At 56.9% G+C, this 25,273-nt stretch overlaps 1 protein-coding gene across 2 annotated transcripts; it reads left to right on the top strand.

Moving 5' to 3' along the window:
• The first annotated feature begins 1,456 nt into the window (after positions 1-1,456).
• PVALB (parvalbumin) lies at positions 1,457-19,597 on the top strand. 2 transcript variants are annotated; one of them, XM_081128476.1, is made up of 5 exons: positions 1,457-1,571; positions 3,833-3,900; positions 5,488-5,620; positions 6,810-6,919; positions 19,030-19,595. In XM_081128476.1, the coding sequence occupies exons 2-5, from the start codon at positions 3,840-3,842 to the stop codon at positions 19,056-19,058; spliced, it is 333 nt and encodes a 110-aa protein (XP_080984602.1). In that variant the 5' UTR covers positions 1,457-1,571; positions 3,833-3,839; the 3' UTR covers positions 19,059-19,595. The 2 variants fall into 2 exon arrangements, with proteins under 2 accessions (XP_080984602.1, XP_080984603.1); XM_081128477.1 differs by lacking the exon at positions 1,457-1,571 and adding an exon at positions 3,258-3,384 and having other exon boundaries at positions 19,030-19,597.
• Positions 19,598-25,273: the final 5,676 nt, after the last annotated feature.

Genomic DNA, 25,273 nt, shown 5'->3' with positions numbered 1-25,273 from the left:
TCCTTGACCTCCCTGATGTCCAGGCCCGACCTCTCGCCAGCGTTCAGGCCTCCTGGGCATCTCCACCAGAATGTCTTCCAGGTACCCCCGCCCAGCACAACACCCTGGCTTGTCCGCTACCCTCCATGTGATTTAGGCCCATCACATTGGCCTGGGTTCCACACTATAACACAAACAGGTTATAGCTGATCACCACAGAGGCTCCGCTCCAAAACGTCATCGTTCCCACTTGGCCCCACCTCCTCCCCAGACTCACCTTCAAAAGCAGCACCTCCAGCGTCCAATGGGCCCCAACTTAAAACTCAAGAGTCAGCATGGGTTTGTCCATGTTGTTCCTCCAGCCCCCAAGCCTGGGAGAGTCTCCTCAGAAATGCTACACTATCTCCACACTCCCCCTGTCCCCACCACCCCATCCGGACCCCTAGCACATCCCGGCCCCGCCCGGGCTCCCGCATCCAGTCCACCCCCTGCTCTTTCCGCCCATGGAGCCGATGGTCCTGAAGGGCTGTGCGGTTCCCTCCCCAGCAGCCTTTGCGCGAGGCTGGGCCTCCTCATGTCACTGTCAAGAACAGGACTTCCCCTCTGACCATGTCAGTGGCTGGAGATTCTTTTTAAGGCTGGGGATGAGGAGAGGAACCTTTCACAGGGTTCATTCTAGCTGATAAATATTTGTCAAATTCACCCATTCATTCATGCGTTTCAAAACACACCCCTTGGACGGTCATCTGCAATCCAAGGCAGATCGCACCAGGGACCCCCTCTGTGACTCTCATGAAAGCTGGGGGCCTTTGCTTCACAGAAGCTCACTTGCACATGGCTTTTTGCATCTTTCAGGGCATTCATGGCCCCCAAAGCCCATCTATAGAGCGAAGTTTGCCCCTGGCTGAACTCATTTTACAGATGGGAGACTGAGAGGCAAAGAGACGGGGGGACTTGTCAGAGAACAAACGTGCAGACTGTGCCTTCCTGCCAGGCGCCGGGTCATCCCGTCAAAGTGCCGGGTGCGCTCCTGCTCCGGGCCCAGGGCTTTGAGCAGTAAATCCTGTACCACCGGCCTGGCGCCTTCGCGCTCCGTTTCTTCTCCATGCGGGAGGGGCCAGAGCCCTAGTGACATGCTGAGTGTATAGGACCCCAGCCCAGCCCAGCCCAGCCCAGCCCCGTGCACGGAAGACGATTCCCGCTCCACCCCTCTCTTTTCCTTTCCTTGCAGGATTCTGGAGGACAGAATCACTGCTGCCATCTAAAGTGGTCATGGAGGGCTTCATGGAAGAGGAGAGCCTGGCCTGAACCTCAATTTTGGGTGCTGAAGGGAGGCAGGGGCCAAGGTTATTAATAGGCCTTGCCTGATGGGCCCAGGGAGGCTGAATGTGATACAGACACCCAGCACCACAGTTGAGGAGGACCTGACACCGGAAGGGGAGGGGGCCGAGGGCGGGGGAGCAGCACCTCCCAAAATAGCCAGAGCAGAAGCCTATATAGGTGGCTATCCCACCAGCAGGCTCACTTCCCCACAGCACCTCCCACCAGCCCAGCCTTTCACCACTGGTTCCAGCTCTCTGCCCCCAACCCAGGTGAGTGGCAGCTACTGAGGTTGGAGGAGGGGGGGGGATTCAGTGGGGAGGAGGCCAGCTGGATGGGACAGCCATTTCCCCCCTTCCCCCAGTGACACGGGGCTGGGGTGAGGGCTGCTGAACCGGAGGCAGTTGTGTAGTCCAGGCCTGAGAACACGAATTCCTGGGATCTCCAGCCTGACCCCTGGTGTGGCCTGGGGCAGATCCCTCCGCCTGGCTGGGCCTCAGGTTTTCCACTTGTAAAACGAGAGGGGTGGAGCCAGACATCTGTGGACTCGGGTGATGCCATCAGTGGGCAGAGGAGGCGGGAGGAAGGGGTATGGAAGGGTGATGGGCTGGAATGATATCGCCTGATGCTGTGGTGGGTGGACTTCGGCCCAGAGAGGGTGTCAAGTTGATGGAGGCTTTGCAGCAGGAGAGATGGAGGAAGGGGAAGGCTGGGCCTCTGCTGAGCCGTTGCCACTGGGGTCAGTGTTCCGGGACTCAGCGTGTAGGACTTCACAGGGCCCCGTCCTGAGCACTGCGGGGGAGCCCCAGGGAGGCGCCGCTGAACTCCAAGTCAGCAGCCCTGGGAGCGGGCCTCTCTCTGCCACTGCCTCTCTGTGTGTCCTCAGGCCATTCGCTGACTCTCTGTGGCCTCAGTTTCCCTACCATTATAGCATAAGGGGGAAAACAGTTTCTCCAGCTGAGGCTTCTGGAGTGAACTGGGCTGGGGGTGACAGGAGAGCACACAAGCCCAGCATGTCCAAGTTAACAGCCCAGCTGGGGCGGTGGCCGCCGGGGCAGCTGAGGGGTCCACCAAGAGAGATCGGGACAGGAGCCGCAGGCTGGGTGCCTTGGATGCCAGGTGGCAGGCTGTTACCTGAAGGAGCTGACTCAAGGAGGGGGGCAGCCAGAGCCAGCAGCATCCTAAGGTTTCCAAGAAGGGCAGCCGTCCAGGGCTGAGAGAGACATTGTTGACAGGGAGGGCCAGGGAACCTGAGCTACTGGGCAGCTGGGTGGTTCTCCCCACTCCCCACCCCACCAAGGGCCACCAGTCAGTCCCTGCCCACCTGCCCACATACCTTAAGTTGGAGTTTCAAGATCCCTCCACAAGGGACCACCAACACCATCAACACAACAGAGGGAGAAAGAAGCCCAGAGATGGGAATAGCCACAGCCCAAGGTCACACAGGGACTTAGTGCAGCGCCAGATCTAGAACCCAGGCATCCAGCTCCCTGTTCAGTGCTCCACGCGCTCTAGAGGCAGCTGGTTGCCGCCAGGATCCTTGGGAGGCCGTGGGAAAGAATGCAACTGGTTTCTGCTGCTTACAGATTAGGAAGTGTCACATTTCCCCGGATGACGGATGACATTCAGGGCATCAGACCCGCTTAGTTTTCATGTCTGGAAAGTGTGGTCTGCAGGTGCCATCCTCTCCCCAAACCTGGGCTTTTGGTCTCCAAGAGGGGGAGGGTCGAAGACATTCCAAGGAGCCTCTCCTGTCCTGCCCTCCTCCGAGTTGTGCGGGGGCAGGAGGAGTCTGGACCGCACTCTACGCGCTATACTCCTGGCTCAGGAGCCCAGGAAAGCAAGTAGTTATGGAGATCTGAGAAGGGCTCTTTGAAAAGTGAGACTAGAAAAAAAAAAAAAGAGGCTTCAGTAGCGCATCCCTGACCAGATGTGGGATGGGGCACCCGCAGAGCCCAAGGAGTGCCCCGCCTACCTGTGCCACCCCCTCCCAGCGTCCCGTGGGTCAGGTTTCCAGACCTCAGCACTCAGATTTTGCAGCATAAAATTTGCATCCAGGACAGACAAGAGCGGAGGCCGAGTGAGGTAGGAGCAGAGAGTGGGAGCAGGGCCACGGGCCCCAGGAGGGTGTAGGTCTGGCCCCCGCCTGTCCCCATCCTCCCCGAAGCGGCGGGACATCCCGAGGTGCCCTGACCCGACACCCTGCGCTGCACCAGGCTGGAGCCTCCTGCGTGCCCTTGGCGGCCGGCTGGTGACGCGGGCGACCCATGAAGTCCAGAGCCCCCCCTTCCCCGGTGCCCCGGGCGCAGCCCCTGGGGTGGGGAGGACCCCTGGCTGGGGCGTGGCGGGGACCGGGCGGGACGCCTGGCGGGACAGAGCAGCTCTGGCCGCGCGCCCGCCCCGCGCCCCCTGGCCCCGCGCCAGGCCGCCCGCGTGCGCCGGGCGCACAGCACTGCAGCGCCGGTCATATGAGCAGAAATGATGAGAAAAGCACTTTTTAATCTTTTCGCACTTGCTCTGCCCGCTCAAACAGTTGCAGGATGTCGATGACAGACTTGCTCAGCGTTGAGGACATCAAGAAGGCACTGGGGGCCTTTGCCGGTGAGCAGCGCGCTCCCCCCTCCCCTCCCCAGCCCCCTGCCCCCATCCGCCACCCCGGCCCCCGCACCCCTCAGGGGCGGAGAGTGGGGGTCCTCGGTTTCCAAACTTGTCCGGGCGGGACTTGGATTGGGTGGGGAGGCCGTGCACCCTGCCCGAGCAAACGAAAACTTGTGGGTGCCAAAGGCTGGGAGGGCTGGGGTCCGGGACCAAGGAAGGGACCAGGGTCCTGGCGGGCGCTCGGGACCTCCCCTTTAGCACGTGGAGGGGCTGCGGGCATGCACGCCTTCTCTGCCACCCTGACCGAGACCCCCACTGTGTGCAGGGCTCTTCATGCCCAGCGGGGCAGGGCTGGCCCCACCACTGTCCCAACCCCCAGCCCCTGGCTCGGAGCCTCTTTCCAAAGACCGGAGAGGGTGGTGACCTTCCCAAAGCTGGTGCTCCGCTCTGCTCTGCCCAACCCCTGGGTGTCCCTGGGCTGCAACTTCCAGCCCTCGCTGCCCAGGGAGGGGAGCAGCAGCCTCTCCTTTCTGAGCAGCCCGGGACCTGAGTGCTTTTAGCCGCCTCCCTTCCTCCCTCCCATCACCCAGATGGGAGAAACTGAGACTGGGAGAGAGTCAGAAACTCGCCCAAGGTCACCTAGCAGGCACCAGTGGGGTTAGACCTGGGTCTTGGTCCCCCACCCTAGTGTCAGCGCTGGGTGAAGGGGGGAGAACATGACTTTCAAGGGGACCCCCTGCCCCCCCTACATAAGTTACTCCATCTACCACTGTGCCCTCTCCCGGGTGTCCTTAAAAAGAAGCTCTGGACATAGAAAATTGGGAAGGGGACCCCATTTCCTTGCTGCTGGGTGCCTCCTCCCCTGGGCATGGAGAAGCTGGGGAAAGCCACCCTCCCAGGGTGCTGGGATAACCCACCCACTTCTCCTCCACCCACCTGGCTCCCTCTCACAAGAAACTGAACTGGGAATTCCTGGGGGGCCTTCTAACACCCCCAGTTCCCACCAGAATCAATTTCTGCAGCAAAGCCAGGCTTTCTGGGCCCTCCCCTTCCTCCTCCCACCTTGTAACCTTGAGAGAAATTTGTCCTCTGTGTTGATTTTCTGGCACCACGATCTGTGGCCAAGGAAAAGGTTCCCTCTTCCCCCACCCTTTGCCCACTCCCCATCCCCAAAATGCACACACCGGTTCACATGTGCTCCATTTCCCCCTCCCGCTCCGCTCAGCACCACCCACAAGGCTTCCCGGCCAGGCCACCCCTCTGCCCTCAGAGGCCTCCCCTCCCCAGCTGAGGGCCCAGAGCCTGGGGCAGGCTGGGGAGCCGGGAGATCTGGGCTCAACTCCCCTCTTCCACCTCTAGCTATGTGACCTTGGGCAAAGACCCTCTCTGGCCTGGCACCCCTCAGCCCTCCCATGGAGGTGTACCCCCTGGTCCCCCAGGGCTGGCACAGGGGAGTCCCATGGAAGCATATCCCCTGGTCCCCCAGGGCTGGCACAGGGGAGTCCGTGGACAAATTCTGTGACCTGCCCTCCCCCTTCCCTGCTGCCCCTTGTCCGGCTGCATTTCAACCGCTTCCCTCCACCCCCGCAGCTGCCGACTCCTTCGACCACAAAAAGTTCTTCCAGATGGTGGGGCTCAAGAAGAAGAGCGCGGATGACGTGAGGAAGGTCTTCCACATCCTGGACAAGGACAAGAGTGGCTTCATCGAGGAGGACGAGCTGGGGTAAACTGAGGCCGGCAGGGCTGCGGCCTGAGGCTCGGGAGAGGGAGGGGGTTGGGACTCTCGCCTCCCAGTTCCCGCCAGGTCTGCACCTGCCTGACCACCGTTGCCCCAGGGAGGCAAAAAAGCGTCGCCTAACGAGGTTAAATTATAGCTACTTAATATTGCTAATGCAATGATGCTACTTAATAATTTAACACAATTCAAGAGGCCATTTTCCCTGCCTAACACCGCGGGCAAGACAGACAGCAGCAGCCTGAGTGTTCCATTGATTTTTGTCTGTCTAAGAGGCGCTTTCCGCCATCCTGTCACCCCCACGCTCTGTCCCAGGCGGCTGGAGCAGCTTCTGAGTAAGTTGGGGTTGCAGAACCAGCTTTGGGGGTCAGGAGTCCAGGGAGCAAAGCAAAGAAGGAGAAGGTCATGACAAGGAAAATGCAAAGTGGCACCAGCCAAGGAACCTTTCACCATAACCCTCTTGGCCACCTGGCCCCTGTCTGCCGACCCAGCTGTGTCCTATGTCACCTTCTGGCCAAGGCCACCTTGAATTTTGTCAGGAAGAGAAGGGTGGTGGGGTAGAGAGGAGCCTTTCAACTGAGGGTGTCCCCATCCATCCAGTCTTGCCCCCAACCATCTCGCAAGGATGCCCTCTGTCTGTCCACCCATGCCCAGTGCGCGCGTGCAGACACACACACGCACACACACACACGCACGCACGCAGGCTGACTGCTACCTGTCTTCCAGACTCGTCCCCTCATCCAGGTGTGATGGATGCCTCCTCCGACACCCCCTCCGCTTCCCATCACCGCATCCGTCACCTCACCGCATCCACCACACTGTGCGCTCTCTCAGAGCACGGGAACCCCTCCGCGTCTTTTCAGGCGGTTTCCTGGGATCATCTCTGTGCCCCGTTTCCAGCATGGCCCCGGCACAGAGAGGATACTTTTGTGTTAGTTGTGTTGGCTGAATAAATAAACAAGTGCAGGTGCCCTGCCTGAAGTGAGGTCAGCCACCACTGAGGACAGCCTGCCCTTCCCGCACCCGCCGGGAAGGACCGCCATAGCCGGGCCGCCCTGCCCAGCGCAGCCGCCTGGCCCAGCTGCCCACTTCCCCTGAGCAGATGCCAGCCCACCATCCCTACAGAGTTCCCGCAAGGTGACCTTGACCTGACTCCCTCCCTGGCTTTTCTTCCCAGATCCATCCTGAAGGGCTTCTCTGCAGATGCCAGGGACCTGTCTGCTACAGAAACCAAGACACTGCTGGCCGCTGGCGACAAGGATGGGGACGGCAAGATTGGGGTCGATGGTGAGTGGCCACGTCCTGGGGCCCGAGCACATCGGGATCTTGGGATGTCTGGATGCTAAAAGCCTAGAGCTATGTCTGTCACATGAAAGGGAGAAGAGAGGTCGCGCAGCTCCCAAGAGCGAAGGAAAAAGGCAATCTGTGCGGCCTGAGGGTTCTGTCATGCACAGCCAGGCAAAGTAACACTGGGTATTTTTTCTAAATTTGAACAATGCCGAAGGGGCAGATTCCCCACAAGGTAGGGAAGGAATCCAGGAGAATTTGGGAAATTTCCCCGAACTTTGCAGGCACTTTCCCCTGGGTTTTGACCCGGTTCTGTCCACACTGGCTGCGTGACCTTCGGGATTCGCTCTCCCTCTCTGGGCCTCAGTCTCCGATCTGTAACCCGAGGAGACGAGGCCAGCTGATCCCCAAGGACCCTGCCGGCTCTCACGTTCTCAGAGTCCAGGGATGGAAATTCCTTATCGCCTGCCCTCCTCAACATTTTGTCGGGGTATCCTGTAACATCAGGTCTCAAGCCCGTCTTGGCTTCACCCCAACAGACCATTCCAGCATTGTAGGCGAGCCAGGAAAAACAGCCCGCCAGGGGCTGGCTGGGAATTAGGGGACGGGATAGCCCGCTTTCCAAGCTTGGCGCTCGGAGCAGGTGAGGGGCTGGTGGTCCAGCACCTCGCACCCTCCATTCAGATGGAGCCCACTCCCCAGCGCTCCCTGCGCCCTGCTCTTCCTCAGCATCACGGCGTCCTTGGGCGTCATCTCAGTTTTGCAGGGGGGCAAACTGAGCTCGAGGTGCCTCAGCCTGTTCAAGGGGCCAGGACATAAGCGGTGGGGCAGGGATTTCGAACCAGGCCTTTAGCGCGCTATGCGACACCTGCTCCTGCGACTGTCTTTTCCGCCGGGCTAAGTGAAAACCTCGAGGAGGCCTCTAGGTCCAGGCTGTCTGGGGTCAGATCCCAGCTCTGCCGCTTTCCAGCTGTGTGACTCGGGGCCTCGGTGTTCCCATCTCTGCACTGAGGGTGATGATAGTTCTGGTCTCATAGGCTTGTCCTGAGGATTAGATGTGTCAGTGTGTCAAGTGTCTGGGATAGGGCCGGGCACAGAGAAAGCGCCGTAACGCGCTTGTTAACTGTATCCACCGTTTTACCCTCAGTATCTAGCCCGCACCTGACCCAGAGCAGGCACTTAAGCATCTGTTGCCCGAGCGTGACATCCAGGCCCCACGCTCTGCTTCCTCTCTGCCCTTCACCAGCCGTGACCTTGGCCACACTTAGGTTCCATTTGCCAGACAAATAGGGCGCACAGTTTTATCCTACGACCCGCTCGGGCTCGGTGTGAAAATTAAGTGGCTATAGACAGAAATTGCTTCTGAACGTGGGTGTAGTTTATTAAAGTTTTATGTCAGAAGCAAGAATAGAGAACCTCCAGCAAGGTCAGCTGCGGCGATTGCCTAGCCTGGTGATGACAGCTGCCCTTTCTGTGGCTGGGAAGGAGGGAGGGGGTTTAAAGAAGCTGGAATGGAAACTGCTGGAGAGAAATTGGTGGCTGGTCCCGGTGACTCCAGTAAGTGGCCCATCTCCCTCCCGCACCCCCATCCACCACACCACTTATCAGATAGCTCCCCCGGAGCCTGCCCTGACCCACCCCAGGCCTCCAGACCTGCCTTCCACTTTAATTTTTATTTGCAGCCCATGTGCCACAGCTCAGAGGCCCTAGGCAGGTCTTCATGGCTGGCTGCTCACCAACAACCTAAATGATGAAGAAAAACCAGGCCAGATCCTGGCCTGCTTCCTTGATTCCCTCCCTCCCTCCCTGCGATCTTAAAAAGCTTACCAAACTCTTCCAACAAATGGTGCCTGGGTAGCAACCCTGTGCCGGACAGTGGGGGAGGTAAAGTTGAATTAGGCCCAACTCCCAGAGGCCCCATCTCCTGGCAGGGTGCCCCTGAGCAGTGGCTCAGCAGCCCTGAGCCCCAGTTTCTTCATCTATAAATGGGGCACGAGAATACATACCTCGCTGGGATTGTGAGGCGTCCATGACATGGTGTATGGAGTGCTGAGTGCAGTGCCCAGCACATAGTAAGTGCTCAACAAACGGCACTGAGATACTGCTTCTGTTGTATTTGCACGTTGCTTACAGCTCTGTGTATACACACAAACGAACGGTAACAGCTGGCAGGGGCTGGGAGGTGCAGACAGCTCTGTGGAGAGGGAGAGACTTGGGCAGGTCTGGGGGCTGTGGGCAGGGATGCCGCAGGCTGGGAGGGCAGGAGAGGGAGGTCCAGGCAAGGTGTTGGCGCCGGCAAAGGCACTAAGGGAGGGGAGTCTGGGGTCTGCTCAGAAAGAGGCAAGATGACTGATATGTCCAGGGTGGGATTTGCCCAGAGAAGTGTTACCAGGGTATATAATGTGCACCGAGCCCCATGCTGGGGTCTGCACAAATGTCACCTCATTTGACCTTGAGATGACAGAGGACAAGTGTAGATACAGAAAGCAGCTCCAGTGCCCAAGGTGACAGTGGATTCAAACCCAGGGCTGACTGCAAGCACAGTGCAGGCTCAGGCCAACGTGGTGAAGGTCTGGAGGTCAGGGCGGAACACAGCAGGGTGGGGGGCAAGAGATGAAATGAGCAGTGAGAGCAGATCACCCTGGGGCAGTGGGGCCCCCCTTTTGTGGTGAAAAGATGTGTCTGCCTCCCCCTCCCCACTGACACCCCCAAACAGTGCTTTTTTCGGAGAGTGATGAGAGGGATGGGTGCGGTGATGCCCAGCAGGCAGCGAGGCGGGAGGCAGAGCCACTGTGGGCCCAGGCGGTTCTATTTCAGGCACCCTGCTTGGCTGCGCGCTCCCTCTAAGGGCTGAAGGGTCTGAGCCCTTCCACCTGCTGGATGCTTTCAACTCCTGGTGGGACCTGGGTCGAGTCACAGAATCCCTCTGACCTTCACGTGCCTCTTTACTAAAATCAGGAGTCAAATCACCGGCCAATCACTGGGATCCCTTACAGCTCTGGGGACTCCGTGGGTGTCCCAGTGAACAAACCTCTAGAAGAGGCCCAGCTCGGCTCTTGGGCTCGGCTGTGCCACTTGAACAATGGTAACAACAACGTTTAGCTTCATGGAGCACTCACTGTGCTCCGGGCACAGTGCTTAGCATCTTACTCATTGAGTCTTCCCAGCTGTCTTTGAGGTGGATGCTATTACTACCCCATTTATAGATGAAGACACTGAGGCTCACAGAGGCTGAGTTTGCCTAAACTTCCACGCCTAGGAAATGACAAGGTCAGGATCTGAGTTCGGGTCTGTCTAGGTCCCAAGCACATGCCTGTGCTGCCTGCTTCGTCCACTCGGAGCCTAATGAGCTTCTACCATAAGGTGACTTAGCCACTAATTCAGTGCTTGCTTCTGTCTCCCTCACTCGCATGTCAGCCCCATGAAAGCGGGAACTTTGTTTTGTTCAGTTCTGAACCCAGCACCTAGAAAAGGGCCTGGCACATAGTAGGGGAACAAGAGAAGTTTGTCGAATGAATGACTGAGCGATTGAGCGGACGAACATGTGTCCAGCTCTGGGACGCGATGCTGAGGGAGTGCGGTGCGTTGGGGGCGGTCTGCAGGCTAAAGCTGGAGGCCCGTGGGGGTGGGGGGCTTAGTGTAGCTGGCGCTGGGGGTTCGAGACGCAGGCACTGCCCCCATCTCCAGCGCCATCTGCCCTTCTGGAGATGGGTGATATTTACTGTGTCCTTTAGGGTCCCAGATTGAGGGAGGGAACAGAAAGACAAAGTTCTAATAATAACCCTTTGCATTCCTGTCTCTGGGCAACTAGTTCCAGGAATCTCAGATATTTATTGATGTGGTCGATCGATTCTTGAGGCCACCCAAGTGCAGCGCTGGTAAAGGCAGGTTTTGAGGCAGAAAAGCAGAAGCTGAACAGAGGTGGAAGTTGCCCCCAAACCCAACTTCAGTGGCAAATTCTGGGCTCAAATAGCAGACGACACCAAGTGGCAGCTTCCTTCTCAAGTGCTTGTCCTGAGCAATGGTGGGTCCCAAGTTGGAATCACCTGGAGCGTTCCTCAGCACAGGAGTTTCTGATTCTTTAGGTATGGGTGGGGCCCACAAGAGTGCATTTCCACCAAGGCCCTGGGTGGTGCTGATAATCCGGGGGCCACACTACCTTTCAATAATCCTGGAAAGTAAGTGCCATTGCTCTTCCCGGTTTACAAACGAGGAAACTAAGGCGCTGAGGGTAACATGCCCAGGGCCACTCAGTAACAGAGCCAGGATTGGGGCTCGCAGGCCCAGCCAGGACCCTCTGCCACTCTGCCTGTCACACTGCCATGCGTCCCCAACCCGGGCTCTCCACACCGGGTGCCTGCACATGGAGCTTGCAGGCAGACAGGGACAGCGGTTACCGTCTGTGTGGCACTTCCCATGCACTGGGGACTGCACACGGGCCTCCCCTTTTAGCTGGGTCAGTCCGCACAATAGCTGCACAGACAAGGAAACCAAGGCTCAGGGAAGTGGGGGGACTTGCCGAGGATCACATGGCCACTCAGCATTGAGGCCCGAGCTATTCAAACCTTGACACTCTGACTCCAGATACCTCACTCCCCCTCCCCTCATCCTGTAGACAAGGTGTGCAGGCCCCGTACACACACACACACACACACACACACACACACACATCCTCCGTTCCCCTGAAACCCGATCCCCTTTCCTATATTTCAGGCCCGTTTTAACGCAAGAGACTGGTTTGTGTTTTGCTTCCGTTGCTAAAAAATGTGGTCATAATTATGGCCTAACCATCAGAGTCTGCTCCATCCACCGGCCTCAAGGCCTCCGTCTTTTCTGCTTCCTTCTGGCAAAATCTGTTCTTTTACCCTTAAGGAGCCTATTGAACATGGGAGGTGGAGTGAGGGAGGAAGCCTGGGGCTGGAGCACCTAAGTCAGGCAGAAGCTACAACCCAAAGTGGGGATACACAACCCCCCTCAGGGGGCTGTAGCGTGAACTCAGTGAGGGGCCTGGAAATGGTTCCTTTTATTTTATGTGGGTGCTTTCTCTTGTAAGCCACCTCGAGACCCGTGGGAGCAGTGGCACACCAGTCCTCAAAGGAAAGGAAATCCAGTCTGACAAGAGGGAAGTGAGACGGAGAGATGGAAGGAGCCCCCTCCCCGCCCTGTAATTCCAGCCCTCGGCCCCCCTGGGATTGGGTTTCATGAGCGTCAGGCCACCTGCAGCCCTGGTGGCAGAGCCCCGCCGTGCACAGTGTTCTGTCCCATCTCATTGCGTCCCCAGCCAGCCCGATAAGGTCTACAATCCGCCCTGAGACATGTGGAAACTGAGGCCAGCAGATATGAAGTGCCAAAGCCACTGGGCGAACCCTTGGTTGGATGGAACCAGGTCTCCTGACTGCCCCTCGTCCCCAGGCCGAGCTGGGGCGCCCAGGGTATAGATGGCTCCTGTGCTTAGCAAGACGCTGGCTTTGATTCCCGCTCGACCTCCCCAGGCCCGGCCTCCCGCTGCAGCAGATAATTTCGCAGAGGGAGAGCGCGGCGCCCCTTACGTAGCCCCCCTGCAAACAGGAGCACTCGCGAGGAGGGAGAGGACCGGCCCTCGCCAGGGACCCCTCTCCACATCGGGGTCACAGCTTCAGGCAGACCCAGGGCCGGTCAGCAACAGTCTGAGGAGACGCACCCTGGCCTGAGCCAGCCTAACTTAGAATCTTCCTGGCTAAGTGGCTCTCAGCCTCAGTTTCCCTGTAAGTAAAATGGGGATAAGAGAGTGGGGAGGATGACATGGGATGATACACAGGGCAGTGACTGGCACAGCCTGGGACCCCAGAATTGTTGACGAAGGCTCCTTGTAGGCCATCTGGTGTGACCCCGGATGGCTCTGCTTCCCCTGTCTCCTGGGTTCAGAAAGTGATCCCTGTTTGCAATAGCAATTTATAAGAAACCCAGCCCGGGAGCTATTTAGAGGCGAGGTGATAAACCAGAAGGTCGGTGCCTCCGTCCTGGTCATCACAACAGAGGGAAGGAAAGAGCCTTCCAGGCGCTGACTCAATGTCCATCTCAGTTTCACTCCGGGCTGTGGGCTATCAGCGGGTGCTGGTCTCACCTGTCAATGGCTTCTAAATTTGTCCAATCCCCACAGCACTCGGGACTTGACAGACCTAATTAGGCTCATTTCAGTTTCCCCTGGGAAAGAACTGCGTCCTCTCATCCTCTGCCCCTGTGTCTGCTGCGCCACACCCCCCTCCCCACCGCCCATCTCCTGTGATCGGCTGATGGAAAACCAGCGAGCGGGGCCCCAGGGGCCTCGCCTGAGGCTCCCCCTGCAAGGGAAGGGCTGCGCTTATATCCTGACGGGAGGAAATGCTCTCCCTCAACAATCTTGATTTCATTGTGCTCTCTTTGTGCCAGGCATTGTCCAAGGCACTTCTCATCCATTCTCCCAGGTAGCCCTCACCATAGCCGTAAGAGATACTGCCAGATCCCCATTTTACAGATGTGGAAACTGAGGGTCAGAGACTGAGTTTCCACATAGGCACGCCGGAGGGGGGACCCTAACTCTGGTAGGATAGATAGTGGCAGGAACGGCCACCAGGCCAGCTGCTTGCTCTTTAGGCTTCCCACGCCCTCTATCAGTTTACATCTTCCTTGTCCAGTTTCAGGATTCGCGTGGTTATTACTGTTGTTATTTCTGAGCTCCAGCCTGCGTCAGTTGTGCTGAGGGGACCCACGGGAGGAGGGACTAACACATACAGAGCACATGCTGTGGGCCAGGCCCTTTCTGTGTTCGCTTAGCTGGGCTTCCCAATAGCCATGCAGGTAGGCTTTACAGATAAGAAAACTGAGGCTCGGAGAGGAAAGCAGCGACCAAAGGCCACCTAGCCAGGAAGTGATAGACCAAGATTCAGACTCAGCTCCAGGGCTGCCGGAAGATTGTACACAGGTGCCAGGCAGGGACAAGAAATGGCGGGGACAGCACCGAGGCCAGGAAACAAAGGTTATGGCCATTGGCAGAGTCCATGCCAGGCAGCAGCCAGGCATTCATAGGCTTGGTTTTGAGGGAGCTGGAACTCTAGAAGCATCTTGATAACAAGTGCTACCAAACGCTGGGTGCTGGCTGTGGATCAGGCCTGCTGGTCCCTCAGACCCACCCAAGGAGCACCGTTCTACAGATGGGGAAGCTGAGGCGCAGCGAGGTGAAGTGTTTGGTCCAAGGTCACAGAAACAAGACATGTGGACTCGGAGTTGACTCCTAGTTGCTCCAAACACTGTGGGAGAGTGAGAAAGGCATCCTCTGGACCCAACACTGCACGGATCAGAAAACCAAGACCTGGAAGGGTGAGGGTCTTGTCCGGGGGCATGAGTGATGGCAGAGCCAAGGCTGGAATCCCCTCCTCCGATGTCCCATTCCCCAGCCCGCCACCCTACTGCCGAACCAGGGGATGGAGACGTTTAGGGTCTTGTATGTTTGTTCATTTGTTTTCTCTAAGGAGGGATGCACATTCCAGAGGAGACCCTTTCTGATAGGAGTGCTGTTCATAAACGGCTTGTTCCTAAGAGCTCTGCCCTGAGGGAGATGCACACCGAGCCCAAGAGGTGACCCCTGCCCTCGATTTGTCTAAAAAGCGCCCCCTTCCAGGTTTGGGGGGATAAAATTAGGATCCTGTGCTCTCTGCAGAAGCCAAGGACGGGGCCATAGAGCTATGCTGGCTGCTTCAGAGCAGATCCCAGGGTGGGCAGAGGGGTCTGTTTCCAGAGGCTCCTAAAAACCCCAGTGGTCCAAAACACCTCCCAGTCAGACTCCAAAGTGCCTGCTCCCCCCCCCCCACAGTCCCTTGGCCGGTGGTCCCTGGCCCCCTTCCCTCTGCACCGAATGCCACCCAGTGTGAAGGTGACGCACCGGCTCTACTAGGAGCAGCGAGAGCCTGTCATCTATCAGGGGAGGGGCAGGGAGGCCAGCGCAGGTCGGAAACGGGAAGGACCAAGTCCCCTCCTGACAGTCCCCCCATGAGCGGGTGTTAGTGGACAGGCCATGTCTCCTTTGTCCCGGGACAGAGCATCTCGGTGCCCAAGGACAGGGTGTATGGCCAGGGCCAGTTTTCCAGGTTAAACGGCAGGTGGGAGCGGGAGAGAATGCATGCTTCTGGGACGCTGGCCCATCAGGGACAGCCTTTCCACATTCAGGTCTGGGGTTCCTGACATCACGGGCCGAGTCCTGCCTCCGCCTCTGCCTCTTATTTTCCACATGACATGGACACGTCACCTGGTCAGGCCTCCCGCTCCCCATCTGTAAAATGGCAGTCATCCCCCTTACCTCCCGGGCTGTTGAGAGAATTATATGAGGAAAGTCGGTGCTTGGTGACCCCTAAGGAGGACGCATGAGCCACCATCCATCCTTCCCTCCATCCCCCCATCCCTCCCTCCACCCTTCCCTCCATCCCCCCATCCCTCCCTCCACCCTTCCCTCCATCCCCCATCCCTCCCTCCATCCCTCCCTCCCCCCTCCCTCCATCCTTCCTTCCCTCCCTCCCTCCCTCCCTCCCTCCCTCCATCCATCCTTCCCTCCATCCCCCATCCCTCCCTCCATCCCTCCCTCCCCCCTCCCTCCATCCTTCCTTCCCTCCCTCCCCCCCTCCCTCCCTCCCTCCATCCTTCCCTCCATCCCCCATCCCTTCCTCCCTCCATCCCCCATCCCTCCCTCCATCCCTCCCTCCCTCCATCCCCCCATCCCTCCCCCCTCCCTCCCTCCATCCCCCCATCCCTCCCCCCTCCCTCCCTCCATCCCCCATCCCTCCCCCTCCCTCCCTCCATCCCCCATCCCTCCTTCCCTCCCTCCCTCCATCCCCCCTCCCCCCTCCCCCCTCCCTCCCTCCCTCCCTCCCTCCCTCCCTCCACTTGGCATTTGTTTATTGGCACCTGCCGTGTGCCAGGTCTGCTCCATTGGTGAACAAGACAGGCCTCTGGGATTTACATCCTAGAAGGGGAACTGGTAAAAATAAGTAAGTGCATAAGTAAGATCATTCCAGAAAGTGCTAAGTACCAGGAAGTAAATAAAAAAGGGCTGATATGACAGAGTCAAGGGGGTGGCGACACTGGAGCTGGCTCGTGTCACTAGGTCAAAGTTGGTCGGGAACCTCTGGGGTAAAGAAGGAAGCCCGAGAGCGCAGCTTGAATCAAGTTTGCTGTGACCTCGGTCCAGCTACTTCACCCTGGGCCTCAGTTTCCCCATCTGTAACATGCAGACAAAAGCATCTCTCCGTGGCGTAGTGGTGAGAATTTAATGAGAATTTAATTTATAGGCAACACGCTTCCCATGTAGGCATTAAATAAATTAGAATTTTTAAACTCTATAAAAATGGACAATGTCAATCAAAGGACTAATGATAAATGACATCTCAGAAGAACCGCCTGCAGGGTCGCGGGAGCTCGTGGCTGGGAAGGCGACTGCTTTGCCACCTGGCCCATGGGAGGATGCTTGAGTGTTTGGTGTTCAGGTTCTGTCCCTGCCACTTGCTGGTACCGCCCAGCCCGTGACCCTGGGGTGTCTCAGAACCAGCTGGAGGACCCCCACACTCTCCCACCTTGAGTCGATACCCAGGCCCCCACATCCGGTCACCTGCCGTTCCTGTCCTTGGGGACAGCCTGGGGACGGGAGAGGGTGGTGTCCATTTCCCAGGTCAGACCCGAAGGTGAGGAGCCCAGGTCCCTCCCCCGGGCAGGGGTCAGTGCCAGCTTATTTCCATGATGACAGCATGTCGGTCTGGTTGCTTTTTGTTTTTTCACTTTTTATCTGGAAATAATTCTAGCCTTACAAAGAGTCCCAGCCGGCGCCCCCTCATGCCAGCATGGGACATGACCGTGGTACAGTGGTGAAAAAGAAGTCACATGTGTGCGTCACCCGGAGTCTGGGGAGGGCAGGGCAAAGCTCGGGGAGCCCCAGAGATTTCCTCCGGCCCCTTTGAAGCCACTTGCCATCCAGTTTTTCACCGTCTCCCACAAGGAATTGTTCCCGCCCCTCCCTTCTCTCCACTGACAACTGGGGAGCTGACACCCCACCCGGGGGGTTCATTTCCCAGCACACAGGGCCAGGCCGGGGCCGCCACCCTAGCTCCCCACCCCCACCCACGCTGTCCCCACACCATGACACTGCGTTTGCTAGAGGCTGTGAGGGTTTACCTGGGGCCCCACTCTCCGGCAGGCTGGGACATGGCATCTCAGAGCCACAGAGTGGCAGAGGGTGGCAAACTCCTTCTTGCTCTTTCCTGTCTCCTGGAGGAAACCCATGGCGAAGAGGCTCCCTGCGCCCCCTTATGTCAAATAAAGGTCTCGGGAGAGCTGCCTGCTGAGCAGCACCCCTCTGACCACCACAGCGAGGACCCCACACCTGAGAGGACGTGGAAAACGGGGCCCAGGGGCTCAGGGTGAGAGCCAAGGTCCTCCTGAGTCCCACCAAGTCTCTCCTGACTATCTCTAAGTTCAATGGTGCCAGTGAGGCTCAGAGAGACCAGGCCACACAGCCCATAGGTGACAGAGCTAGATTTGCGGGACAGGCCAGCTACTAGGTTGTTCCCAAATACACTCCATCATTTCCTGCCCTTTGAACCCCACCCGCTGTCCCTTCCCCTCGGCTTTTGCTATGGGACCCTGCATCTGCTTACAGGACTCTGTCAAATGCCACCTTCCCTCTGAAGGTTTTGCTGCTGCATAGAAGGGGCCTCTCCCTATGGCAGTGAAGTCTCCGTGCCTCTCTCAGCCTTTCACAAACACATGTGGCCCCTCAGTGCCAGGCACTGAGCCAGGGGCAGGATGGAGCAGTGAGCACAGCCAGCGGGCTCTGGAGCTCTATGTTCCAGTGGGGGAGGCAGACAACAAGGAATGTACAAGAAATACTCAACAGTGCTTCGAGGGTGTAAGGGCCGTGAATATACTAAAAGGCGGTGCCAGCTCAGAGCATTGCTGCTTTTGCCAGAGTAGTCAGAGAAGGCCCGATGGAGTGACGTGTGGGCCGAGACCAGGTAAGTGAGCAGGAGCTGGCCGTGAGAAAGTCTAGAGAGTGTACCAGCTGGGAGGAGCAGCAGGTGCAAAGGTCCTGAGGTGACAAGGCCCTCAGTATGCCTGAGACTTGGAGCATTTCCTGCCACATGTTGTATTCCTCCTGACTAGACCAGAAGCTCCTGTGGGGCAGGGACCATATCCTGCTCCCCTGTGCCTCCCTTCGCCTGGAGGCTCTGCAAAGTTACTTCTCTCTGGGCCCTAGATTTTCCTTCTGTAAAATGGGGATGATAGGTCCCAGTTTGTTGAGTGACTGTGATGATCAGTGAGGAGCTGTGTAAGGCAGAGCTCAGCTTACTCTGAGTACCTGTGTGCACTCATGCCTCTGAGCTGTGTGGAGATGTCACTTGCTCAGGGTCCTCCAGGCTCCTGCTCTGTCCCCCTGAGGATGTAGAGCACACAGTTTCTTGAACCTGGCTGCTCACCAGAACCACCTTCTAACAAAATAACTCATCCCTTTCTCAGGCCTCCTAAGCCAGAAATTCCAAGGCAAGGCCTGGGAGTCTGTGTCTTCTTAGATTCTGCTGGTGACTCTGAGGGCAGGTGGGGAACAACCAGACAGGTGGCCAAGAAAGGGCTCAGTTGAGGGCACAGCCCTGAGTCTGAATCCTGGCTGCTTTCTACTAGTGGTATGACCTTGTAAAAATTGCTGGGCTCTGAGCCTGGTTTTCCTCACCTGTAGAGTGGAAATAATAATAAAGTGCACATTATAGGATCAGTGCCAGAGTTAAATAAGATATCACATATAAAGTGCTTAAAATAGTGACTGGCAAGTGATAAACATTCAGAAGATCAGCATTGCTATTATAATTGTCATACTACTACTAATCCATGGGCTGCGTGGCATCATGAAGTGAAAGATACGGTAGGCTCACCATTTCCCACCTCGCTTCGTCCATTCATTCATTCATTCATTCATTCATCCCCACACTCACTCATTCCATCACGCCAGGACTTCTGCAGCAGATGTGAGGACCAGGAGAAAGCCCGGGCAGGGGCCCAGCGGTCGGTTTCTCCTGCACTGCCCACCTCTGACTCACCTTTGTCGTTTTCTTTTGCAGAATTCTCCACCCTGGTGGCTGAAAGCTAAGAGGCTCTGGCTGCCCCAGGTCTTCCGCCTCTCTACCCCCAGCCCCCCATCTCAGCCCCTTTGCTGCCCTCCTGCGTTTCTGTTCAGTTTGTTTATGTTATTTTTTACTCCACCCTGTCCTCCTTCGGCCCTCGGATGACACCATTCTTCTGGAAAATGCTGGAGAAACAATAAAGGCTGTACCCATTGGGTTCTGCTGCTTGAATGGATCCAGGACAAGGGGTTGGGGGCAGGGTCCTGCCTTGGCTTTCCAGATACACCATGAGGGGTGGGGGCAGGATATAGAAAGAAAAGATGGGATGGGAGAGAAATCTACTGAGCCCCTCCTCTGCATCTGTTACTGAGCGTGCCACTCCACATGGGTTGCCCATGAACCCTTGAAACCACCCCATAGGGAGGTGATGAAACTCCCATTTTACAGATCCTGAGAGAGGAAGTGACGAGTCTAAGCCCACACAACTAGGACTTGTGGATGGAAGGATGGATGGACGGACGGACAGATGGATGGATACCCATTAAAACTCTTTGTTACAAATGACAAAAACCCAGCTCTAAGTGACTTAAGCAAAAAAGGAAGAAAAACAAAGACTTGATTGGTCATGTACCTAAATAGTCCAGGGGCAGGCCTTCAGGAACAGCTGGATCAAGGGACTCAAGTGGTTTCATCAGGATCAAGTCCTTTCCCATCCCTGAGCACCGCTCTCCTTTCTGCTGATTCCCTCACGGTAGCGAGATTCCCCCAGCAGCTCCAGGGCACATTCAGCAGCACCAGTAAACAGCAAGGAGCTTCCCTTTTCCACTCCCTCCCTCAGAAGGCCCCAAATTTAGTCCCATGAATAGCACTAGCTCGTGTCGATTGAGCACCTACTCTGTGCTGTGCCATTTCCATGATTCCATCTGCACAGCAGCTCTGCTATTATCCTCACTGTACAGATGAGAGAACTTAGGCCCAGAGGGTTAAATGTCTGCCCGAGACCACATCTCAAGTAAGCGGAGAGCCGGGACCTTAACTCCGGCAGCCACCTCCAGGGCCTGTGTCCCTCCCCAAACCAGTCGCAGATGGGGGCCCTGACTGACCCATTCTGGGGGCATCCACCTGTGGAGACAGTGGGGTCAGTCACACTGGGAGTTGGGGAGAATGTCCCAGTGGGAATGAGAGGTGGGGTTGGAAGCTTGGTGGCAAACACAGTGGCAGCCCTGAGGGGAAGTTTCTGCTCTTTTCCACAATGGCCTTGGGGTGGAAATAGAAGCAGTGTTCTCCCACCTGTCTGCCTTCCAGACCCCATACAGAGGGTTCCCCTCAACCCTCTCCTTGGGCCTGAGGTGTCCCCCTGGCAGGGCCATCAGGGAAGGTGCTCCCTGAGGTCCAGGCCCCGAGTGGGCAACCTCATGGGGCATTCAGGCGGAGGGGCAGGTCTGGACAGGCTACCTTCCCGGGGAGCAGTCAGCAGCCCCCGTGCGGGAGGGCCCTGGGGACCAGAACTGGACCAGAGCAGCAGCAGGCCGGGAAGGGACACCCCGCTGTGGGCTCAGCTGGACTTGGGCCGGGGGAGCTGCGGGATGGTCTGCAAGAGGCGGTGGGTCCGGGCAGGCAGGCGGGGGTGAGGGCACAGGCACGCACGTGCTGGTGACAACAGGCAGCACCAGGGTTGATCCAGGTTTTATGTGGGGTCTCAGGAGGCTTAACTTCGGACATTGAGGACAGGGCGGGGCTGGGCCGCCAGAAAGTCTCCCCTGGAAACCAGTCCAGGGCCTGAGAGAAAGGCAGGTCAGGACAACGGTGACAGCTGCTGCTGCCCGCAGACCCGCGTGGCCTTCGGTGTACCCGGCCCCACATCCCGGGGACAGCCCACACACTGCAGTCCCGGCTCAGGGTGGCGCGAGCGGCCGGCCCACTGTGCTTGAGAGCGGGGCGGTCGGGGGCACAGAACATTGGATCCAGGGCCCTCAGTTTGGGAAGAATTTACCTGGAGCCTGGGCAGGACAAGGTCAGGACAAGGTGGGGGCACCTTGTGGGGGTGGGAGGGAAACAGCAGTGTGGTCAGAGGGTGGATAAGGCAGGTGACACTGACACCAACAGTCGATCGCCAGCCCTCCTCCTGCCTCCCACGTAGTTCCCCATTCGCAGTTCCCTCGCCCTTCCTCTGGCCACCACCACCAGATCCAGGCCCTGTCACAGCTCAGGTCGAGACTTCGGGCATCTCTTCAAATGAGGCGTGACCTCCGGTCACTGTGTAACTCAGCTTTGGCATCTTTATAGACTGGGTCCTTTACCACTGTATGGAGGTGACCTGGCTTCAGCCAGGCTCTGAGAGATGCCACTGGGAGCTGCCCCAGGCCCTGGACCAGCGTGTGGCCTCCTAGCCCCCTGACCTCCCTCTCCCCCCTCCCCAGTCCTGGACTCTCTCCAAAACCCAGCTGGTCGCGTTGTTCCCCTGCTTAAAACTGCCCCACTATAGAATAAAATCATTCTATTGATTTATTATTTCATAATATATTTATAATAAATGATAAGTCTTTTTATAGCATAAAAATCCAGGCCCAGCCTCCCTGTGCACTGGGCGGCCCAGCTCCCACCCAGCTTCTCTCACAACCTTCTCCCGCTGCGTCCCCTCCGTGCTGGTTCCTCAGCCGGGCCCTCTGCTCCCCTCGCCTCCCCACCCCTTTCCCCGGCTCGGTCCCTTCATCCTCAGCACAGCCAGAGTGGATGCCCCCACCTGGAGAGAGCCCCTGAACTCCCCCCACCCCTCGGTGAAATGGAGAAAGTGTGACAATCTAATTTGCAGCCACGTCTCCCAGGGATCATAAGATGCTCGAGGGCACATCTGCGGGGTGCCCTGCTGGATCCCAGAGCCCCGCACACCAAAGGCTGACGCATATGGCTGGGGGCTCGCTCAAGGCCACAAAAGAAGTGCGGAGCAGGACAGGGACCAGACCCCAACCTCCTGCTTCCCATCCCCCCCCCCCCCCCCCCCCCCCCCCCCCCCCGTCCACACTCCCCTCTGTCTGCTCATCAGCTGAACAGTCCGCCCTTCTTCACTGCCCTGCTCAGAGGAGCCCCATTCATGCTCTCAGTCCCCTTTCGGTCTGGGGGAGGCTGGGAGCAGAGAGAGAGGGCGCTGGGGCCAGGAGGAGCTGCACATCAGTTCCCGAGTGGCATTTGATAAGAGTGGGATCGGCCTGCCTGTGGGCAGGGGGCTGGATGGTGGGTGGGATGTCCCGGAGCAAGGAGAGGGTGCAGGTAAGTGAGGAAAGAGGGAGCGCGCAGTCGGAAGGAGGGGTCAGAGGTGGGGAAGGATGGATGAGAAGTGGGCCTGGGGACTGGCCTCTTTCTGCCTCCCCCGTCTGCCTCTTCCTCCTTAGAGCACCTGCGGCAGGCCAGACCCCCAGATGCTTAGTGACACCACCCCTCCATTCCCACCAAACCCTCCAAGGAAGAGGGCAGTCTACTTCACAGGTGAAAAAATTAAGGGCCAGAGAGGTTAGGTAACTTGCCCAAACCACACAGCTAATCAAAATGAAAATAGAGCCCAGCCGGCGTGGCTCAGCAGTTGAGCATCGACCTAGGATCCAGGAGATCGCAGTTTGATTCCCAGTTGGGGCACATGCCCAGGTTGCGGGCTCGATCCCCCAGTCACGGGCGTGCAGGAGGCAGCCGATCAATGACAACTCTTTCATCATTGATGTTTCTCTCTCTCTCTCTCTCTCTCTCTCCCTTTCTCTCTCTAAAATCAATAAAGATATATTTAAAAAAAGAAAAGAAAATGAAAACACTGATTCATCCATTCAACAAATAAGTTTTGAGAGCCTGGGCGTGCCTGACACAGGCTCAGTGCTTTGGAAGCATCACCTCATGGAACCACCATAAATGTGAGAATCCTTCCCAAAGCCATCAGTCTCCTTTCTCTGCCTCCCGCTCACTGTAACGGTGAGGTTGGGACAGAAGTCCGGAGGTCTCTGCCCACTTGGCGTCCTCCCCTATCAGTCCAGCCAGAGAAGGGCCTGGGCAGCCAGCCAGGACCCCAAACCATGTCACAAAGGGCCCTTACCCTGTCCTCTCTCTCTTTGGGGCCTTCACATGGCTATTCCTTCCACCTGGACCACCGTTCCTTCCCCACCTGCCTAATCCTACGCAAGCCTGAGGCCTCAGCTAAATGAGGCTGTCTCTGAGAAGCTTTCTCCACTCCCGCTGATACCCAAGTTTAGTTGCTCATTTTTAAGTATAGCTCTTTAATGAGCATCTATTATGTGCCAGGCCCAATGAGGGTCCCACAATAAATAGACAACATGAGACCCACTCTTGTGGAGCTGCTACTCTGAGGGACACATGCTTCGTGCTTTGTGCCTCCTTCGACACCCACTCCACTTCATGTTTATTGCTTTTTCAGTCATCTGTCTCCCTGAAGGGAAGAAAATAATTTTAAATCACATATTTGGGCTTTCCAGAGAAACCGAACCATTAGGAGATATAGATATAGATAGATATAAAGATATAGATAGCAATATTGATAAAAGAAAGAGACTTATTATAAGGATTAGCTGCCACGAATATGAAGCCTGACAAGTTCCAAGACCTGCATGGTGAATCAGCAAGCTGGCCACCCAAGGGACAAGTGGTATAATTGCAGCTCGTCTGGAGACACGAAAAAAACACACCAATGTCCTAGTTTTGAAAGCAATCAGGCTGGAGAATTCTCTTACTCAAGGAAGTCAGCCTTTCTGTTCCATTCATACCTTCCACTGATTGGATGAGGCCCACCCACATTAGGGAGGGCAATCTGCTTCAGTCTACTGATTTAAACATTACACTCACCCAAAAGCACCTTCCCAGAAACACCCAGAATAATGTTTGGCCAAATATTGGGGCACCTTCTGGCCCAGTCAAGGTGACGCATACAATTAACTATTGTACAACCCAATTTAAAAATAGGCAAAGGACTTGAACAGACATTTCTCCAAAGAAGACACACAAATACCCAACGAGCACATGAGATGATGCTCATTAAGGAAATGAAACATCAAAGCTGCAAAGAGACACTGCTTCACACCCACTAGGATGGCTATAACCCAGAAAGACGAAAAGAAGAATTACTGCAGGGGTGTGGAGAGACTGGTACCCTCGTGTCCTGCTAGAAAGAATATAAAATGGTGCGGTCACTGTGGAGAGCAGTGTGGTGGTTCCTCAAAACGGTCGACATAGAATGCACCCATAACCTGGAAATCCACTCCTAGGTATACACCCACGAGAAATGAAAACATACGTTCGCACAGAAATTTGTGCACAAATATTTAAAGCAGCATTAATCATGGTAGCCAAAAACGACCCAAAAGTCCGTCAGTGGGGTGAACGGACAGCCAAAATGTCCCATATTCATACGATGGAATAGTGCTGCCTTAAGAGGAATGAGATTCTGACACATGCGACAGCGGGGATGCACCTTGAAAGCATTATGCTCAGTGAAGGGAGCCAGACACAAAAACCACATATTGTGTGATTCCTTGTTTATGAAATATCCAGAATAGATAAGTCCATACAGACAGAAAGTAGATTAAAGGCTGCCAGGGGATAGATAGGTGGATGAATGGATGAGGGGAGGGAGGGAGGGAGGGAGGGAGGGAGGGAGGGAGGGAGGGAGGGGGAGGGAGGGGGGGAGGGATGAGTGGGTGGATGGGTGGATGGATGGATGGATGGATGGATGGATGGATGGATGGATGGATGTGTGGATGGGTGGGTGGATGGGTGGGTGGGTGGATAGATGGATGGAAGGAGGGATGGATGGAAGGAGGGATGGATGGGTGGGTGGGTGGATGGATGGATGGATGGATGGATGGATGGATGGATGGATGGATGGATGGATGGGTAGGTGGATGGGTGGGTGGGTGGGTGGATAGATGGATGGAAGGAGGGATGGATGGGTGGGTGGGTGGATGGATGGGTGGGTGGGTGGGTGGGTGGATAGATGGATGGAAGGAGGGATGGATGGGTGGGTGGATGGATGGGTGGGTGGATGGATGGATGGATGGATGGATGGGTAGGTGGATGGGTGGGTGGGTGGGTGGATAGATGGATGGAAGGAGGGATGGATGGGTGGGTGGGTGGATGGATGGATGGATGGATGGATGGATGGATGGATGGATGGGTGGATGGGTGGGTGGGTGGGTGGATGGATAGATGGATGGAAGGAGGGATGGATGGGTGGGTGGGTGGATGGGTG

Source organism: Miniopterus schreibersii, assembly GCF_964146895.1.
Source record: "Miniopterus schreibersii genome assembly, chromosome: 2".
NCBI classification, from domain to species: domain Eukaryota; kingdom Metazoa; phylum Chordata; class Mammalia; order Chiroptera; family Miniopteridae; genus Miniopterus; species Miniopterus schreibersii.
This window is presented reverse-complemented; position numbering and strand designations above follow the sequence as displayed.

Bases quoted from the DNA above. Each gene is read 5' to 3' on its own strand.
- PVALB (XM_081128477.1), top strand. From the start codon at position 3,840: ATGTCGATGACAGACTTGCTCAGCGTTGAGGACATCAAGAAGGCACTG. The intron at 3,901-5,487 runs GTGAGCAGCGCG...CCACCCCCGCAG, and splicing joins GGCACTGGGGGCCTTTGCCG to CTGCCGACTCCTTCGACCAC. The intron at 6,920-19,029 runs GTGAGTGGCCAC...TTTCTTTTGCAG, and splicing joins CGGCAAGATTGGGGTCGATG to AATTCTCCACCCTGGTGGCT.